Source organism: Argiope bruennichi, chromosome X2 (genome assembly GCF_947563725.1).
Source record: "Argiope bruennichi chromosome X2, qqArgBrue1.1, whole genome shotgun sequence".
NCBI lineage: Eukaryota > Metazoa > Arthropoda > Arachnida > Araneae > Araneidae > Argiope > Argiope bruennichi.
Genome location: NC_079163.1, coordinates 44,741,876 through 44,764,427, shown reverse-complemented (window position 1 = coordinate 44,764,427; position 22,552 = coordinate 44,741,876). Strand labels below are relative to the sequence as shown.

The window sequence follows — 22,552 nt, the reverse complement described above, 5'->3', positions numbered from 1 at the left end:
GTTCAAAATTACGAGGTTCGTCCCAAAATAGCCCTAGTGTTGCTTAAAACGGGACGTTAATATAAAGAAACTAAACTAGTAGACTTAAGTTTTTATGACGAAACTTTTTTATTTGATACAAATATCGATTTGAAACAGTGTATACAGTTGGAGATGTCCATTTATAGTTCTTAACTCTCATTTTATTTGTTAAGGAAGACAGATATGAAGCCGTATTTTTCACATTTTGCATCAAATCAAATAAGAGCTTTAAGTTCTGTCTCTATTCAATCAGATCACATTCATTATTTTTGTGGGAATTGGAGATCAAGAACTTGTGTATTTTGTCATGATATCGAATCTACTGTATCTGAAGTTACTCATAAAAAAGTTCTCATTTCCGATTTTTTCAAGAATGATTTGAATAATATTCTAGAATTTTCTCTCATTGTTTATTAACATAGCTAATTATATTCTTACCGATTTGTGCTGTAAGAGATATGCCAGTCTCAATTTCGCTTTTCTTGCTCCAGATCGTACATCTGTTGTGGAATCAAAATAAGAGCCATTACGTGCACGCGGGATTGGTGTATGTTAAATTCATCAAAATTAAATTATCTCATTTCAGAATAACATGGAAACTTGATCCTTGTGTGGCTTCAAAATAGGGCACTTATTCAACAAATTAAACGCAATGGGGCCATAATTTGCTGTTCTAGACTTACCACAAGATTTTGTTTAAAAACATTTAATAGTTTACGAGTGGCTATGAAAAGTTTCACCTATATCGATGTATTGCTCAAATGCAAGTAGCTCTAATGAGCACTTGCATTTGCCCGATTTGGTATCAAATTCTAAGAAAAAAAGATGATTTATGTGTCTTTGAATGTGTAATCTTTTTTATAATTGGAAATTTGTTTTAGAAATAACGAGGAGGAAATGAGCATTTATTTGACGATTTTAAAAAATGACTTGTTTGCGAGATGTTTATTATCTTGTTATTCAGGAATACAATAATACAGTGTTCTTTATTTAATGCTTAATAAGAACACTGAAAAACATCAAGTGCAGTCATTGAGCTGTATTTCAGGTAAAGTTGTTTCATAAATAACTTTCTTTGTAATTTTTTTTTAAATTTCGGTCGAATTCAAGTATTTTGATGACGTGAATTCAAAAGATCCTAAAGCGCATAATTAAAGTTCTAGTTTGCAGATCTTCGATGTCAAACTACAAAATGATTTGAAAAAAAAAATCATGAATTTAGAAATGTTGACGACTATTATCCAAGGACTTTAACTAGTGGCCACAAAATATTTATCTTTAAAACTTTGTAAAATATAATTATTTCCAAAGAACTTTGTGGAAATTTTTAGATATAACCTTCGTGTTGTAAAATTGTTCTTTAGATACGATGTCAACAACTTCGATGATAAATTTTACGTGTTTAAATGCTTTGAAAATTAATGAACACATATCTGAAAACTGTAGGAGGATCTGAAACAAAGGAGGAACCTTTGGTGATTTAATATTCACACTCGCACAAATACGACTTGATACTTAATGAAATCAGATTTGTAACCTGGACTTTTTGGGTTTTGAACCCGAAATCTTACCATCAGGCACCGCAACTCCCATATTTTTTCTACAAAAGCTTTCGTATGACTTTCTATGTTGAGCTTTATAACAAATAAGCTAGCTACTTTTGGTGATTATTTTATTTTCTCTAAAAGCGGATTGTGTTTTTCTTCAATCTGATCATGAATAAAATGTGTACTTTTTTTTATAAGAAGAAATGATAACAATAAGTTAATTTCCACATTTATTGAACCAGTTTAGTTATTTACATCAACGAAAATTTGTTTCATTTCCCGTTGATGAATCTGATGACTTCATCAACAAATTCTTCCCGTATATGTACCATATGAGAGGCTCCTTCAACTCCAACAAGCTTTGCATTAGGAAATAATTTCTTTATGTTACTTTCATCTTCGTTTCTGAAATCGAAATGAAATTATGTGACAAAAAATATGAACCAGATGTATCTATTGATTTTGTAAATTTATTAATAACTATTAGAATAATTATTTGAACATTTGTAAGACATTGCGATGATGGATGTTCACACATATATTTTAAACAATAACTAGAAACAAGTAAACCAATAATTCTATCAGTAAAAGCTTACATGTGTTTTGAGTTTATAGTGAAAACTGAAATAAAAAAATAAACAACTACAATAACTACCAAAAATAAATTATAATTTCTACTTTTTCAATGCTACATCTTTGTGATATTTAAATGTATTTATTGCGTGATCATTTTATTTCTTATACGTGGAATATTACATGCTTGTAACGATACATATAGTGCTTCTTTATATGGTGCTTCTTTATATGGTGCTTCTTTATATAGTGCTTCTTTATACGAATATCTACTATTGTTCAGAGTATCTAATATTGCTTATAGTTTTCGGTATGTGTGAATCATAATTTTGATATATATTTAAATGACGGGCATTAAAATATATATTAGCATTAATCGTTCTTTAAAATTTAATTGTTGAACTCTTTTTCTACGTTACTAAAAATGGGGGGGGGAGGGGAATTTAACTCCTGGAAGCTTGAAAAACTTAATGCTATTTATAAGTTTCAAGAGTTGAATTCAATATTATATATGATATTCAAAGACAAAAAGAAACAGAAACTATAAAATATGGCATGAGCAAACCTAATATAAAAAAATAAAACTAAAAAATATGAGTTCCTTTTCTTTTTCCCCAGAAGCTACGTCAGCACGAAAAAGCATAATAATAATAATTACAAAAAATAGCGAGAGAGGGGGAAGTGAGAAACGTACAAGAAATTTTCTACGAGTTGTCCGAGTTCTGCCATGTTTTTTTATTTTTATTTTGCATACATTTTTTATACATATTTTGTATAATTTTTCTTCTTCCTTCTTTCCTTTGATTAGAAATTACTTCTGATTTGATGAGAGGGTTATTGAAGGAATGAAAGGCTTATTATTTTAAGGCTCATTATTGGACAGAAAAAGGACCATACTTTGAATATTCTGGGATATTTCCACTTCGAACGAGCAATATTACATGGCGCTCTGTTCCATTTTTCATTACTTTTCTTTTCATTTTTTGTTATTTTTATATAAAGACTTCATTATAAATAAAATATGGACCATATTGTTCTGGAGCTATTCTGCTTCAGGGTCACAGTAACACAGCTTTGAAACTTGGTTTTACAGAATTCAAGGAATGTACGTGGGATTTTATCACTTTTAATCAGTTTTGTGGATTAAATACCCTCAAACTTGTGAGGTATGGAAGTTAGAAAAGAAGAGGGGGAGGGGGTACAATTATCTATTGTACCCCCTCAATAATCTCATAATTTTCAATTATCCCTCTATTGAAAATTATGAGATCTATCTCAAAATACTTCTCATGTAGTTTCAAAACAGGACGTTGATCTAGCACTTACAAGACCACACATTAAAGACATTAATTTTTTGAAAAGGATAGCCTGTAGATGGACCAATGCATTCCATAATCCAATGAAAGATATAATTCTTTAGGGCCTTTGAAGGTGGTTTCCCTATATTCGTGTTAAACCGGGACCAGGATCAAAAAATTGCGACATTGACGCAAAAATTTGCAGAAAAAAAATAATCTTACAGAAAGAAAATCAAATATCACATACTAGAAAGTTTAAAAATCTAAAATCCTCTAATAATGTATATAATTGCACAATTTAATTTATTTGCATGTTTGCAGTAATTTTTTGAAAGGTATGTATAAATCAAAACTTAAGCTCGGTTTTGCATATTCTTTTAGACTACATCTTGAAACTGAGCATTTAATGTCTTTTGTGTATCATTTATTAGAATTAAAAAGTTTCAACATCTCTTAAAGGTATTTGAAATACGAATATTGAAAAATGTTATCCTCTTTCAAAATTCAGCTGAAATAAATTAAAAATAGAAATTCACATTCGATTTCTGATTAATAAACAAAAAATAAAATACATAAAAAGAAAAGAAAATACTTCTTCAGTGAAAAAAATGATGTATAATTATGACATATTGGGAAAAAATCTACGTAAGGGACATTTCTGAAACCATGAAATATTTAATTGGATTGTAACTGAATATTTCATTGGATGGTAAACAGTTATCCAATTTAATCTTCCAATTCTTCTTCAGTCACCTAATTCTGTTATAGTTTGGTGAATTCTATATTTCTATAGTTTGAAGGTTGACAAAACAGCCATTATGAGTTACCTGATAATTTCTATGCATTTGAAAGAGAAAACTGGTCTCATTTTTCTCTCAAAGAATTCTAATTGCTACCCTTTTTGAATAATCTTTTCTTTTCAGTTAAACTAATTTCGCAGTTTTAAAAAGCATTTTAATGTTAAATTTTTCTCAAACTTGTATCTTCAACTTTATGCATCTATATATCACGATCTTTTCAAATGAAAATTTTTCCTTTCACTTAAATTTATGAGACTTGCTTCTGCCCTACTTTAATCCTTGCAACTACAAATATCACCGTTTCATATTTTAAGGAAAATATTGTAGTTGTTGAATTTTGCATTATTCTGTTAATTAACTAAAATGTGATATTAATTTTACTGCTAGATTAGAATCGTAAAATGTTTGTTAAAAATCATTTTTTTAAAAAAATTACCAAATATATTAAATTAACATTTAATTTCATCTGTTTCAATAACATCATAAAAACATTTTTACGTAGTAATATTTCATGTTTAAAAATTATTTTAAACGTTAGGCCAAAGGTTTTCTCTCTATTGTATCTTTTTCTACTGTATTAGTAACTATAATTCTAAGTTATAATTTCACTCCTTTTCAATGGTCTTTGTTAGATTTTGCATAACATCAGTTGAATATTAAGTTATTGAGATTAATTACCTTTAGTATTAGTTGCATTTGGGCCTTTTTAATGGTAAAATTTAATTTGATCATAATTAATAATAAACTTTTCTTACTTCGGTTTAAATAATTTTTTGTATTTTTTTTTTCGTATCTTTGTATTTCTCTTTTAATTTTTTTGTAACCCTCTAAGAATGAGAAACGCTGACATGTTTAGATTTCTTAAAATTTAGACAGAAGAATAGTTTTTTAAAAATTAAATTTCTTTACTAAATATCTTTCCCGAATATTTCAATCCGCACAATATTTTAGAACTTGTGGTCCAATCGCTTAAATAAAAGAATCATTTTAATAGTGCACAGCATACGTACACTTTGAAGGGAGATTTTGTGCCGTAAACAAAAAGCGTAGGTCCATCATAACGTCCAGAGCTTTCAGTCAACAAAGTTTGAAAATCCTTTAGTATTAATGAAACAAGTTGTATGTTGGTTTTCCACTCACATTTCCCTTTTTTGCATCTTATCGGAAGTACATCAACAACTTTTGGATTTAATAATTCACTTGCATTCAGCTGTAAAAAAATAAATAAATATTCATCAAAACTTTTTTATTGTCAAACTTCTTAGAATTCGCGTACATAAGCGAGTTCCGATGTTTCCTTTGTATTTTTCTCAGTTGTTTTTTAATATTCAGAATCAAAAATTATTTTCCCTCTCTCAACATCATAAAACTTCCCAACACATTTACAATGCTTTTTAAAAAAAAGAAAATGCACGGAATTTGTTTACAATGCAATTGAAGTATTTAAGAATGGATAAGTATTATTCTCTCTCCCCTAAATAATGTCTTAAGTTATTAAAGATCACCTTCCAATAATGAGATTTTGTAAGGTGTCGAAACTCAATTTCAATGGCAACTTTGAAGGCTTTATTTTTTTAAAAAAAATAGAACAGAGTTCGATTTTCTGGAACCGGCTCTTAAAAGAGGCATCACTTGAACCGAACAACCTAGATTCAATCGTAAATGTGTATTGCAAGTGGTATAAGAATTCAGTGGATCTACTGAACAAATAGTTATAAACACACAAATGTTTATTTAGCTCATGCATTTAAAGTTAAGCATGATAAAAAAATTGATACCTTTTACCATATGTTTCTTTTATTCATTATGTAAGTCATTTGTTCAATTCCTACTATTAGTTCACACTCTCCCTATATATATATATATATATATATATATATATATATATATATATATATATATATCTTGTTCGAATTTTCAATCGTTAATAAAATACTTTTTATTCATCTGCTGAAGTTCAAATACATTTTTTAAAACTTGTAGTAGATGACACTTGATGTTAATACAGTTTTTTTCAAATATTAATTAATTAATTAAATTTGTCTAGTAATTTCTATTTCGTCACCAAATCCGTCGCCATGTCGCCAAATGCTCCCCAAGTTTGTCGCCAAGCTCTGAGATTACTGACACGATACCCGATCATAAATAATATAAGATATATATAAATAATATAAGAAAATAAGTAGGAATTGACTTGAATTTTTTTTTATATATTACTTGTTTTCTTATGTTCTTAAGTTTCAACCACCGAGATTTTCTTCCTTTATCACTGCTTCACTGCTGTTAACTGAAATACTTTAACTACTTTTTATATTGATTGAAATTCTTTAACTACTTTGCATATTGATTCCCTTATAATAGTTACATAAATAAAACGTAGTCTCTTACCTTTGCTAGTTGATCATTCAAAAATTTAAATATGGTCTGTTTAGCTTCTTTTTCATTCACTGTTTCTGGCATTATTTCGGAAGTCTTCTTCAAAAGAAAGAGGAAACCTTGCACTTCTTGTAAAGCTCGGGGTGTCAAACCGTTCGGTCTCATGTCTTCAACTATCAGTTTTTCGACATTGGCAGGCTATTAGGGTCAATTTTTAAATATTACTAATCAGTATTTGGAGAATATTCTATTCAACAAAAATGGTTTACTTCACTCACTGATGGATTTGTTGCAAATTACACCATAAGCTAAAATTAGTAATTTTAGTTCTAAATAATTTTTACCTGGAAATTCAGAAATTCATATTTGTCAAATCTTTTCATTATTTTGTAGAATTTTAAAATTTCAATGATGTTGCTTAAATTTTGCAAAGTCAGTTTCATGAGACTAAAGAAAAATGTTATCTTCTTTCATGACTGGAATAAAAGAATTTATTTATTTGAAAGCTAAAAATTACGAAAGAAAATAACACTTTTCTAGATCCATAATAGAAAAACATTCTTCTTGCACATATTATCTGAAATAGATAAAATAATACAGTATAGATGTTTAAATTGATAATTAATCTTCACAAATGCACATATTATATAATGATTTTCCCATTACACATTTCGTATAATTTGCTTTCGTTAACATCTCTTCCTGTAGTGCTTTTTAGTTTTAGAGCAATTTTTCTACTTACATTTGTCCTTTTGTTTGTACTGATTTGCCCAATAAATATAACAAAATCAAATCCAAGTTATGTAGCTACTTTTTTATATTATGAAATCCAATTTTGGTGAGGATTTCATAACAATGCAACCAAAGCATTCGTTTATCCTTTAAAATGACATATTTAAATTTCAGATGGTCTATTGTATAAAGATTAGCACTTTACGCTGTTACAAGCATCAAGTTATTTTACTCTTATGTTAAAGTATTAAAAAGTAAATGAGTAGATCGTCTACATAATACATAAATATTGATTCATTTATGTAAATATTCATTTACATAAATATTGATTCATTCATTTTGCTTAATAACCGAATCAAATACAACTTATGTATTTTATATATACAAATCAGATTCTTTGTGTAATGTTTTTATGATAATAGATGTTAAATAATTTCATTTTTGAATCTTTAAGCCTCGTATTGAACTTCGAAAGAACTTATTACTTAAAAAAAGTATTGCATGAATGTAACAATATTAATTAATAATATTATTAATATTATTAATAAAATGAAATAATTCAAGTTATTTCCCTGTAATCTTAAGCTACAGGCTGATTATAAAAAAAACTTTGCCGATATATGAGCCTTTGATGAACATATTGTTCAAGAGAATGGAATAAAAGTTTCAGTGTTATTATATGGTATGTACTCAAGAATGACGTAGAAAAAAAAACAATCTAGTTGTCCCAGTTATAGATACAATATGAAAATTTCCAAATAACACCTACTTATTATTACCTACTAATTTTAGGAATTTTGTCATTGTAACTGTAATTGTGAGAACTGGCCTATTTTTTTTCGCATCTTTTCTGAGCCGCATACTGTAAAATACTTGTATTCAAAATTTTATTTCTTTCACACGAACAATGTTTATGTATCGGCAGAGTTTTTTTTTATAATTACCTTGTGTGAAAATGACGAGAAGATTGTACAAACTTACATATGTCAGCGCAAAATGAATTGCTACTTTCCCACCCATACTGTGTCCAAGCACAATCGCTTTTTCAGCTTTAAGTGTTCCCAAAAGATGCTTTATATCTTCAGCCATAGCAGCTATGTCAGCCTTGTCACTCCATGGGCTGTCTCCGTGATTTCTTAAATCCACAATACAAACCTAAAATGGTAAAACACAATTTTTAAAATAGCAAAATCGGGTTGAATTTATGACTTCTATTTCCGTTGATTAACTGCATAATACAAATGACCGGCTTTATTATATTAACGTTCCGTTTTAAAGAAACACTAAGGCTATTTTAGGACGGACCTCGTAATTTTGAACCGCAGTCAGATGACGAGGACGATACTTGACTTAGTATCCCCTCTTTAAATTTCCACACCACATCAGCGGTGTGGTGTGGAGAGCATTTGCCCCCGGCGGATTTAACGTGCACTAGATCCGCTTACACGAAGGCTACTTGGTGGAATCGGGACCCGAACCGGAAATCCGTTGGTTCCAAAGCCAATACCTTACCACCAGGCACCGCGGCCCGTATGTAAATCACCAATAATGTAAGAAGAAATAATCTAAATAAATCTGCATTTTTCAAGTATATCAAAAGAAATGTATTAAAATTTACAAGACAATATGCTAATAAGATATTCTGTAATAGAAATAAATGGAATTCTACAGTAGAATTATAATGATTAAAAATAATTTTAAATAAAAGAAACATATTTTAGTCACTTTTTGGATGTAAATAGAATCTATAAGCCGTTTGACAACTTCAGATGTAAAGTACCGATACTTGTGTTCTATTCATTTACTGCTAACCTCACACTGTATAGTGAGTAATATCATTATCACTACCATCTCTGGATTTTTCAAAAATAATCTAATAATTAATGAAATTGTATATTCGTAATTTAGTAAAAAATAATCAATATATTTTTATTTTAATAAAAATAAATTATACAAATTCAAAATTAAAATTCATAGTCATTTTTCTACATTTATGTATGTGTATTATTTATATATTAAGGAAGTAAAAGAAATAGTGCATTTATAGGTGTAATTGTCACTGTTCCTGTGGCATTCTTTCCTAAAAAATGAAATGAATACTGTAAGGCAGCCTACAAAAATAATGGTACTCGATCCAAAGCCAATTTCAATGTTGCATAAACATGTTCTGTGATTCTATATAATCAGCACTGTCTTGATCAGAGACATCTCCTGTAAATTTTTCTGAAACATTTATTTGATAGAATTTAAGTTTTATTTTCTTTCATTACGAACTAGTATTTCCTTGATCTATTTTATCTTCCTATGCATATCATATAAGTTTTGTCTACGTAAAAATGTACCTTTAATATAAAACAGGAAATATATGCATAGTTTATTTGTCTGTCACAAGAACTTTTTCAAAATGGTGATAAGTAACGATATGGAATTTCCCTATTTTATTCTGGTTGCTCGCATGGTCACACACACACACACACACACACACACACACACACACACACACACACACACACACACACACACACACACACACACTTAATGCGGTATGTCCCGTATTCATACTGATTACATTCTGAAGCATTTGGCAATGCGGTACCTGTTTCTTCAGATACCACATCTAATCGTATCTCACCCTTGCGTACCCACCTTAATACTTCAACTATTAACTACTACATAAGCTAGGTGTTTGTTCACAATCTCAGCATTTATAAACTTTTTTGTGACTTTCTTAAAGTAGTCAGAAATTTAAATGACTACTGTTTAAAACTCACTTAAGCAGTGAATAGCGTCCTCTAGTTCATTGTTTTGGTGTTTCCGGTCTCGCTTTCTCTTGCGAGTTTAGTTTTTGTTTTTTCTACCTCCCGTAATAAATTGTCTTGTGTACAATGTAATGATTGTCTTTGTGCGTTGCCTTTAAAATTGTCTTGTATACAATTTACTATTACTTACCCTTTTGTTTGTTTTTAAGGCAAGAAGCTGGTAAATACCCATCCAAGATTCTTTCGACATTCCAAGTCCATGAAGAAGAAGGATAGGTACATCCTCTTTCTTGTCGCTTTCTCCAGTCACTCTCAAGCAGGCGTATGAAAGATTCACCGGTTTGGGTCTAAGAATATTTTCGAATTCTCATTTTAAAACAAATATTTATTATTCTTATTTTAAAACAGATATTTAAAATGGAATTTATTTTGCATTTTTAAGAATTATTTTTAAAGCAAATTAAAAGAAAGTAAATAATTCTAGAGAAATTCATTCAGCTTCAAAAGACAACTTAGAAAAAGACCAATTGAGTTTTCAGCTCCAAATAAATCTATGAAGATGATGATACTGCTAATAGAATAATTTTTGGTTGCATTATAATACACTCTTTAAAATATAATGTATAATTGCAATGATATAGAATTATTAGATATATTTAAATTGAAGGAATTTGTGGGAATAAATTGAAAGTTTATTCAAGGGAAAAAAAAAGAAACCCATGAAAAAGGGAGAGCAAAAGTTACTGACTGCCTTCAATATGCCTTCAATATGTCATAATTTCATGAAGGCGTTGAATTTCAAAATACTCTTACATTAGTTGAAATTTATGTTATGTAACGTATGGATTCCAGGATTAAACTATAAAATGAAATCTGAGTCACCTACTCATTCAGAAAATCTTATATAACATATAGCAATGTGCCTTAAGAACTACTGAGAATGTGAAAATATTAAGATGGTGATTACAATTCTCCGAAGCTACTTTTTAAAAGTTTTTATATGCATAATGCACATATTCCTCATAAGTATGTATATGTTTGGTATTTGAAAACTTATATTGTTTCTCCTTTTAAGCTTGAAAGAAAAATCATGAAATCAATATAATAATGAAAGAAACCATTTTAGGAGAGAAATTAGCAAGTCCATCTGGTATTTTTTTAGCTATATACATATTCTCTGTGACATAAGTAAATTTCAGTGATTAAAGTTAATTTTTTTTTTACTTTATCATTTACGAATTATATATAGAAGAAGTAATCTAATTTTCAAAAAATTCGTTCTGGAGATTTTGACGAATATCCACGTTTCGGATCTCCCTGAAACCAAAAGATACATTTTTGGAATTATGTCTGTCTGAACACGATAACTTAAAAACGTTGCGAGCTAGATGGATGAAATTTTGCATATAGTCTTTACGCCAAATTTGTAGATTCTATCATAATTTTCACCGAAATCCATTATGAGAATGTCCGGTTGTCCATTTATAAGTTAACACAATAATTATAAAACAAAGTGCTAAATGTATAAAATTTAGTACACATATTTAACATCTAAAGAGTAGATACCGGTCGCATTTCGAACCAAATCCGTCAGGGGGGAGAATGTGTGTCCATATGTACTTTCATAAGCATGTAAATGCGATAACTTCAATATACGCAATTTGGTATATGATTTTGTAACTAGAATTGTAGTTTTGTGTTTAAATTTCAGTTTTAATCTGTCAGAAAAAAAAAAAAAAACGGCGTCAAAAATACAAATTCGATATTCTTATGTATTCACTGTGTTCCAGCGATTAATCGCAAAAAATTGCCGAAGATCGCACACTTATAGACTATTTCGTAATCATCAAAGACATGCTGTTAACAATACGTTAGAGCTTTTATTAGAGATTATTTTCTTTGTTGTGGTTATTGTTATTTTTTTAAAGGCATGCTTGTAAAACTTTCAAACTAAAAAATAAAACAAAATGAGCTGTGATGACATCAAATAATTCCTATTTGGATGCTGATTTTACTTCAAAATTATCTACAAATGATATTTACATGATTTTTGGATATTTCAGAATTTCTAGACTCCTCTGCCAGAGATTATTTGTTTTCATTGTACTTAGCGACTTATCACTGCAAATTACAGATTACGTGATTTCAGTTTGAATATCTCATGCCATGTAGGAATCGTTTGTGACGACAGACAAAACACCAACTGCTCGTTTTACATTATTAAGAGTTTACCTCATTCAGAGAAGTATTACACAAATGCAATTCTGGTTGAAGTAAATTGCAGTGAAATGTTTTCTGTAAGATTCTTTGCAAAGTTTTGTTATTATATGGTGCAAAAAAGATATCAAATTTTTGTTCATCGTCATTGGTAGTCGAACGAAAGAAAATTGGGAGAAATAATGAACCAAACAATAATCAAGAAGTAAATTCTAAATTTTCTGCTCAAATGACATTTCCTAGTAATTTTATTTAAATTAAAACATTAACTTATATAACAACATCTTAATTATCGATCCTGCTCAAATCTGAAATTGCAAATAATAATAATAATAATGTTTGCTCTGGCTGGAACCTGATTTTCAGAGTTCAGAACAAAATTAATCAATGTGAGACATCTATTAGGAAATTTACTCAAATATTGTTAAAAATAATCTTCAAAAACAACCTTGTGGCTTATAGCAATACAATAAAAGAATAAAAGGATATTTTTTATTGTCTTTCAGCTATGAATTTTTAAAGAAATTTATTTTTTAAGAAATAAAGTAGGATTTTTATTTGTTAAACTAAACATACTAACATTTTTGGGTACAAATTTCAAATGATATTTACTTTTTTGAAACAGGAACAGGCGTTGCTGAAGATGCTTGCAAAAGAGCTGCAACGCAAACTAGAATTGACAGCAGCAACATTTTGAGCTGGAATAAAAATCATTACCATGAAGAATTTAATTTGTTAGTTTAAGCATCCATCGTCAAATCTGTAAAGTGCTTTCAAATAAGAAACATCCTCGTTTGAAAGGATTTTAATTCTATGTTAAAGTCTATGGTTTAGAAAGAATTCTTTAAAAAAATTTTAATACTACGGTTTATTGGAAAAGTTGCATTATGACTAAGAACCCACTGAAAAAGGATTGGAAAGTAACTGAATATAGCATTTTCATAATTTATTAAACTTTCTCTCTTTATATATATTATATGAGAGAGAGTGTATATACAAGGAAGAGTCAAAAAGTAAAGGGGCATTTGAGAAAAGGGGAATTTATTCAAATGCTAGAAAACTGAAACATACATTAATTTTCTACATAACCATTCTAGACTTCAACGCATTTCCTCCAACGTTTCACAAGTTTTTTTGATTCCGTCGGAAAAAACGTTTTTCCGTTGTATCTGCGATCCATTTTGCACAGCATCAATGACTTCTTCATCGGTTGCAATTCTTCTTCCCCTTAGCGCCTTTTTCAATAATCCAAACATATGAAAATTGCTTGATGCCATGTTTGCACTGTATGGCGGGCGTTCCAGCTCTTCGAATCACAATTCCTTTATAGTTTTGGCCGTCCGTTGGGCAGAATGTGGCCAAAAGTGTATGCACATGAGTAAGATGGGATATGCTGACCCATGACTGATATGTAAAGTATTGGCGATTCGTCTACTTTAATTTGTTTGTTTTCCATCACCATACCCTCCACGACTTTCAAATTTTTCGTCGCTACATAAAGAAACTCTTCTTTGTTTGAAGCACTTTATCCATTCGTAGATCTTGCTTCTCGATAAACAGCTGTCATCATACTGCCCTTGCATTCGACGAATAAGTTCTGAAGGATTAACACCTTTCGAAAACAAAAAGCGAGTCACTGTCCTCATTTCCTTCTTGGTGCAGATCGACAATGGAGCTGCCATATTTAACGGTCTGCTATACTCTAACGACTAACGCGGGAATAAGAGCGACATGTTGCATAGAAGTATTGCCGACGACTCTATTCAGCGCTGGATACTAGCAGTGTTACTAAACCCTGGAAAGAGAAATTACAGTGGCACTTTTACTTTTTGACTTTCCCTCGTATATATAAACTCTGAAAGTATTCCCTCACATCTTTTTCTTACTTTCTACTATTAAGTGCGTTGCGGTTTGGTCATGGATTTAACAAAGAGTTTATAATAATTGCTAAGATTACATCTTTTGCTTAACCATGAAGAATAAAGCTGTCATTTCAAGATAACTCCTTGCATACTATTTTCTCAGAAGATATATTTATGCTTGTGACGAGCACGTTGTCAACTGAGTCAATTGTTATGGCATTACAATCACATGACAAAAATGATTTGTCATGTCATTTAATATCTACCTATATACTATCTTACATTGTTTTATGACATCACATCCATTTTTATCCTGTATGATTCCAAAACTAAATTGGTGCATGGCATTTGAACTATGTCAAATGAACATGATTTAACTGTCGCATTGATCCACAAAGAATGACCCTCATTACCAAACACACAACAAAAAATAGGCCTGTATTTTTGAAATTTTGATAAAAAGAAAGGGCATTTTGAATTAATGGTAATGCTCTGTATTTGAAAAAAATTGCAGTAAATATAATGGCTCTCTATTCATCATCGTTTATATATGTTGCAACTTCGCTATATTTATTATATTTATGCAGTTGTTGATGTTAGCAAATACTGTTTTATTTGTCTAATTAGATCACACTAATTTATTAGACTGAAAAATAATTAACTTTTCTGGGTTAGAATAATTTTTTTCAAGATTATTTGATTATGGATATCCAGTCTTTTCATAAATTAAGAAATTAATTTGTCAGAAACAAGTATCTTGCAACGAAAAATACATTACATTAGAAGCAAGTATCTAGTTTTCAATTATACAACATTTAGTGACTAACTGAAAAAGGAAAAGTGTTTGTTGACATTTATTTTTATTTGTGTTTTATGCGAGGAAGGCTATTTTAAGACAGAAAATGTAATTCAAACAAGAATTAAAGGTGAAAATGTAATGTAATGCAATTAATTAGGTAAGGAAACAATATATGAATACACACAATAAAATTTGAATCTTATCTGGTTATAAAATACAGAAAATTTCATGGTTATATTTCTTTTTCATACTTAGTTATTCTCTGTTTTTGAATTAATTTGGAATATTAATTCAAATTAATATTCCAAATATTATTTTGTTCTGTCATATTTTTTGTAAGTAAGACACCTTTCAAAAAATTTTGATCTGATTATATTTTTTAAAAATTTAGCAAATTATGTTAAACAAAACAAATTTCATTAGAATTGCGATTATTTGTTCTGTCTGATGATGCATCCATTTTTTTCAGAATAAGAGGTAAATACTACAGAATTAACTCAAATTCGATATAATCCACTAATTATAATTTATCTTTTTAAGATTGTTAGTATATATAATTATCACATATCTACATACATACAGAACATAAGGCTGTTTCAAAAAACAGCGTGAAAATCTGTTTCTAATGCTGCTTCCGTTTCGGTCTTCTGAATTACAGGATAGTGGGTTTGAGACTCAATACTTTTTAATATCACAACTTAGACAGCATTCTTTTATAAAAAATACACCCCACATAATTTGAAGGGCTGGAATCTATCATTTGCAGATGTAGTCGAATGATATCCACCGAATTTAGAAAATAATCAAAATGCATCTATGTACAATAAATACAATGTACTTATTCCCTAATAATGTAATATTTCCTAATAAGTACATTGCATTTAATGATAGCAAAATTGTAGTCAAATTCTTAGCATTCTTAAAGAATTAAGCATTTCATTAAATAATTTTATGCATTTTTTTGAAAGGAAGCTTAATGTTGAATCCAATAAACGAATGTTGAAAAGAAGTTATTTATAATTTAGTGTTTTAAACAGAGTTAAATAATGTGTTATGAGTGATGGCAATTCATAATTCTTGTTCAGAAAACAAATAAAAAAAAGTGTGTTCACTGCATTTCATTTCATTTTGGAATTATTGCTCATTTTGATTATATTTATTATCTTTATTCTGATTAAGTAATATTTCTGAAAATTGTGTTGCTCCTTTTCAATTCAACAAAACAATGAAAACTAATGAAAAAATAAAATTGGGCATCTATAGAAGAATGTTATACTACATGATTTTGGCCTTTTCTGTCCAGAAATTACAAAAGTAGATAGTGGGAATGGAAAGAGTTTATTCAATCAATTGATGGCAGAAGGGTAAAAACGATGGCTATTAAATGCAGACAACTTCTGAGAGATAATCAAAAATGAATTGAATGTAATTGGTATTTTTCAAGAACTATAAAGAGAAAAAAAAAGGTATTCGAAGAAAGCAATTGTTTCTGAATCGTCAACATTGCAGAGAAAAAAAAGGTATTCCAAAAATGCAATCGCTTTTTAATCGTCAACTTTGCAGAAAAAAAAGGTATTCCAAAAATGCAATCGTTTTTGATTCGATTGCATTTGAAATAATAGGTGAAAGTACATGTTAGTTGAACAGATGACAAGTTGGAAAGGAAGGAAAGGAAAGTTGTTTGGCCTGTTGAGAGTAACATATTCTCATCATCAATAATTGCTGTGTGGAATAAGAAAGAAGTTTTATCCTGATTGTATTGAAGCAAATGTTAAAAATCGTAATAATTTTATATGGTTTCACATGTTGGAAGAATCAAAGTTAAAAACTATAGTCAAAAGTAACAGTCTGCTTCAACTATATAGGGTTCTTTCATTCAAAATACAAAATAAACTATATATTTAAAGTGCGAATAATGCCAAATAAGAGCTTGCCTAGCTAAGGAAGGTATGAAAAACCATCTGTATAAACTTTATGGAAGTCGGGCATATGGAAAGACGAAATACCCTAAACCAGATGGTCAAAAATAATGTTCAGAGGAAAAAAAAATAGCCGAAAAATAAATTAAACTTTGATTTGCGAAATTTCAAAAATAAAAAAGATTTTGCATGAAAAAAAATGCATGAAATCAAGAAATCCCAAAATTTTTAGAAGCTGTTAAGAAGATCTAAAATGAGATTTAAAATTATAAGATTAAAAATTATAAGATAAAAAATTTACAAACTTTCTAGAATGTTCCGCTGAATAATTTAATTAAAAATCCTGTATAAGAAATCCTTGATAAAAAGGAATAAATATAACTTTCTTTTGGATTCAGGAAATGTGCGTGATTTAGCATCTTTGTCTTCATCCTAATTAACGCCAAAATTATGAGCAGTGGAACTTAACTTATTCAAAACTGAGGAGTTGAAATGGAATTCGATTTAAATAAAAATTTGAACTAAGAATTTTTTTGATTTACTCATTTATTCATTATCTCATTTCACATTTTGAAAGAAAATGACCAAATAAAAATGGAGAAGAATGATTCTAAATATGTAATGTTTATGAAAACCATGCGATGTCTATTCATAATTTTAAATAACGCAAAATACAAATAATGCATGAAAGTTAATAAATAAAGTAATAATATTTATTGCATGATAAATAATACAAAACACCATGTGATGTCATAATTTTAATAAATGATGTACAATAAACTGCATGAAAATTAATAAATAAAGTAATAATATTCGTTTTTAAATTCCTAAATAAAGTAATGGCAATAAACTTATTTAATACTGAAATTTTAAAAAATTCAAGAAGGTGAGAAATTTTTTATTGCATTTTTGGTTGAATACACTGTACAGAAGCTTAGTTTTTGAATAAACTAAGGGCCTTAAAATGTTGTTTATTCGCGACAATTAAAGACATAAATATAAATGAATTGCAATGGTTTTTATTGTTAAATACACATGATAATGCATTTCTTATGAAAACCATTCAGAATACACGAAAAATAAATTTACAATTTTAGTTGTTAGAAGAAATAAAATAAATTCGAAGTGCAGACGATATTTTAAAGTTAAGTTAAACAGGAAATCAAGGGATCAGAGCAGGAAAAAAATTGAATAAACCAGAAATTCGAATTAAAAATGTTTAAATCAGTCAAACTCCACTGTAATGTTAATGATTTAACTCACATTTTTTTAAGTAGATTTAATGTAGATGCCGTGAAATAATTCGAAGCATTTTCTTTCAACGTCAAGCCACTTACTGGATTGACAAAAAAAAAAAAAAAAAAACTTTTTTTTTATACAATTTGTTTTTCCGTTGCCTCTAACTTTTGTAGAATCGGAAGTAATGAACTGCTTTGATGTAAAAACAATTGCACTCCTTCTGCTGCAGCCATAAATCTATTAGATTCAGCCTATTTTCAACTTCCTTTTCACAGATGTTGCAATCTGAAGGCATCATCAAATTACATAGTTCCAACTGGCAAATTTTTCTAAGTAAGGGAAAGAAATCCTTTTCAATAATTGTTTCAGTAATTTAGTTTCAATGCTTTTGGACTTATTTATCAAGATTTTGTTAAAAGAGCGCGGACATTTTTCTTAAAAGAAAGACCACCCGAAAAAGTCAGCTTGATGCTTATTAATTCTTCTCTAATATCTCAAAGAATATTAGAGAAGAATTAAGATGGTGATCGAAATAAGATGGTAAAACTGCTTTGGATATCATACTCCAGCTATTTAGATTCAATAAAGTTGAAGTGATAGATTACAGTTTTGGTAAACATTGAGGGTTTAATAGATTTTTGTGTTATTGAAGAATTTGATGGATTACAAATGTTTGTATCACTGTTTTGAAGAAGCTGGGCGAATGAATTCTATTCTGCATAGCGATAAATTTTTACTATGTCATTTTTTTCTTAGCTGTAGACGTGATGAAAATCAAAGTTTCATATTTAAAACTTCAAATATTTTGAAACTACAAGTATCTTCTATAAAATATTGCCATATCTTATAAATCATACTTTACTTTTATATGCCAATTTTCTACTAGCTCATTTTGTAGATAGTAGCTATGTAAAAAATTTCCTCAAGAACGAATATTTATGAGACTATGTACTTTTGAAAATAATGTAGTTTTAATAAATTGCTCTTCATTGTTAGACACAGTCTATCCGACCTCATTATAGTATCCATGACGTCTTTTCTACTCGAATCGAAAATCACCGTAACGATTTCATATTTAGAAGTCAAATTCAGATAGTTAAATTTAATTCAGAAAAGATATATTAGATTTTCTGAGTTTTTAATTTTTTTATAAATGCAAGTAGTTGCTTCAGTGACCATTGTTAGTTGATATTGTCAGAGACTTGTCATTTTACCGCATTTTCATGAAAATATTAAAGCCAAATTTGATCTTTTAATGGATTATTACGTAATGTTCTTATTAAAGTTTTGAAAAACAAAACTGCTTTTAAACTATGCTTAGAACATAATATATATTTTTTTAATGATGAACACTGGTTTCTGATACATCTACATAAACTGAAGACAAAAATGTGAAGGATTTTTTAAAGGTATATGTATTTATTAAATCTGAATGGAAAATTTGTCGCTATGATAGCTACAGTGTGTGTATGCAGTTTTGCAATATTTTAATTTAGTATTGGATATAAAATTAAATGTTTATTTGCAAATAGATCTATTCAGAAGCGTCGTATCTACATAGAAATAAAAATAATCAGAAGATGCCGGAGCAAATCTTAATAGTACGATAACAAAAGATAATGAATAGTTCTCTATAATGACGTTAAGTAAGTACTTTCGATAAACTAATTCTTCTGGCCATAGAAGGATATTGTTTCCCTTTCAATTTTTTGGAATTAATATTAAAAGCTTGAAATTAATATTATTAGATTGTTTTAAGTATAAGGTCCACATTTAATAAGGAAAAAAAAATAATCCTGAGCAGCATTGATAGGATATGTTTTACTACATGCAATTACGGGTCTATGAAAATATGAGAGTTCCGGAACTGAGAAGGAAGGGAGAAAAAGATTTTGTGTATTATATATTAGATATAGGATTATAAAGTAAATTAATATCTTAGAGACAGTTATAAAATGTGAATAAGTGAAATTTGGCGACGAAATTAAGAGTTATATCTTGGTAAAAAACACTTTAATATAGAGTAAAAGAAGTAGAGTAACTTGTATTCTGAATGGTCAGACTCCACGATTCAATACGTATGTAATATACAATACTACCTTATGACGATTAGCCATATATTTGATCTGCCATAATATAATGTCCGGAAAATAATGCGCCGTCTTATAAGAAGGTAAGCAGTTTCGTACGTCAATGGATTAAAATAATGAAATCTATGCATATTTGTCTTATCAAACTTATAAACTAGGTATTTGTGTATCTGCGCATTAGCATAATTAAGTACATTGCTCCTCTCATTGTTTATTAATCAATCACATTAATAAAAATAATTTTATTCTTGTAATTGATTTATTTAAAAATTTTCCAAAATTTTTCTTGAAAATCATGACTTGTTTGAAAAGGCATTTTTTTAAAAATAATATTCATGATTTCCATAAAGAGAACTAATATTTTCTTTACTTGATCATTATTTTCCAATATTATTCATTTTTTTTACTTATAATGTAAACATTATGAAGAAAAATTCTGTAGCTTTATTCTTTTATAACATGCAACTAATTATTTACTATTTGGAAACTTAAAATAAATCAGATTTCTGGCTTACCTGAGTCAACGTCTACGTTTATGGAGACAAAATGAAGATTTAATTGCCGAGATTATATCGAAAAATCCTTCTGTTATGTTTCTCAGGGTTTAAAGTACAGAGAACAAACTAGAACTTTTTTGTTTTTTGGAGATAAATGAAAAACAAATGTTCTATTCTATCTTGGGTCTAAAGGTTTTTAATTTTGTTAAAACGGGATAAGAATATGGTCTTTATTTCATTTGATGTGATTATAAAATTTTTTTTCAAACCCTTTAATGAGGAATAAATCGCAAATGTTTCATTCCCTTCAAAATCTGTTGACATAAATCTATGCAAAATGGAATGAATGAAAGATTATTTTATATCAAGTTAGTTTTTTTAGCGATAAATATTGAATCCTTATCATGAAAAGGTAAAAAACAAAATATATTAATATGAATATTGGTCAAAATCAGTTCAACTAAAATATATATTTACACAATATATGTAGGTTTGAAAATGTTTCAAAATATTTTCCTTCATTTGTTTACAATGTTAATTTTATTTTATAATTTACTGAAATCAGAAATCCTAATAAATCCTAATAACTTTTCAGAATCCAAGAAGTTATAATTACAGAGCAACAGTAATACAGCACCATAATCAAAGCTTATTTATTGCGCTGTTACTGTTTCAGATATATATGAATTATTACTGTTCACATATAGTATGAAACAGTAATACAGCGTAACATATATTTGCGAGGAACACTTCTAGAAATAAACTTATTACTTTAATTTAAAACTACATTATATTTTTGAGATATTTGATGAATTAGCTTTGATACTACGAAATACATAGGTAACGATATTAATCTTTTTCTTATTTGCGATACAATGACTAAAATATTTCTCTACTTAAGAGCCTGGTACGGTTGTTGTGCCAGAAAATAATTAGGATCTCACTCGCTCTACAAAATTATCCTTTCTGTCCCCTAATTATCTTGTTTTACCTCATACGTAATGGTTGTCACATGTTTAGCGCTTGACTGGCGCACTGAATTTTTTACAATGTAATTTCTATGGGCCCACCTGTCACCGGTGACCCCCACGGCTGTCAAAGTGTTAATTTTAGTTTAGTTATACTAACGTCCCCTTTTGGAGCACTACAAGAATTGCTTTGGAATTTCCTCATAATTTTTAACCGTGGTCTACTGCGGAGGACGGCACTTCATCCAGTGAAATTGGTCAAGCCCCTTTCCGATGGTATTACTTGGAAGGCTGAAGAGGAAATCCTTCCTCCCTCGTCCTCTGATACTGTTGAAGTCTATTGAAACGGGTCTTGTGGATCTGATCTTACTTTAAAATGGAACAATATAATAACTAAACTTAATTTATCTTAGTTTTAAAAATATAATTTTGGTGAATTTATTTTGTAGCTTTTATACAACTTTTCTGAACACATAAGTGAAAAATTAGGAATTATTTTACAGTTACAATATTATAAGGTTTAGATTAACTTTCATATAATTTTCAGCAGATTTGCTTATATTGAAAGAAAAAATATGTTTAACTATGCAAAATTAACTAGAAATAGAAATTAATAATTCCTTTATCAATTAATAAAAAAAGTGTTATGCTGCAGTAATCTTTTCTTATCGGGAATCTATCTATTTATTATTTCATGATAAATTTTTTTAAATTGTCAAGGTCTCTTAACACAGTTAATATTCTAGAAATTGAAAAAAGTTATGTTGCCCATATTCTCGTTTATCATAATCAATTAAACGATATTCAAAAGTAAAGTCAGTTTATATACAATTAATGGAAATAAACTAAATTCAA

General features: G+C 28.7%; 1 protein-coding gene across 1 annotated transcript; it reads right to left on the bottom strand.

Annotated features, from left to right (window-relative positions):
• Positions 1–1,785: 1,785 nt before the first annotated feature.
• On the bottom strand, positions 1,786–20,902 carry LOC129960500 (protein ABHD11-like). Its single transcript, XM_056073969.1, has 7 exons — positions 20,748–20,902; positions 12,936–13,021; positions 10,297–10,453; positions 8,329–8,502; positions 6,628–6,813; positions 5,250–5,449; positions 1,786–1,973 (listed from the first exon to the last, which is right to left on the bottom strand). Exons 2-7 carry the CDS (start codon positions 13,013–13,015, stop codon positions 1,841–1,843), a joined length of 930 nt encoding a protein of 309 aa, XP_055929944.1. The 5' UTR covers positions 13,016–13,021; positions 20,748–20,902; the 3' UTR covers positions 1,786–1,840.
• Positions 20,903–22,552: the final 1,650 nt, after the last annotated feature.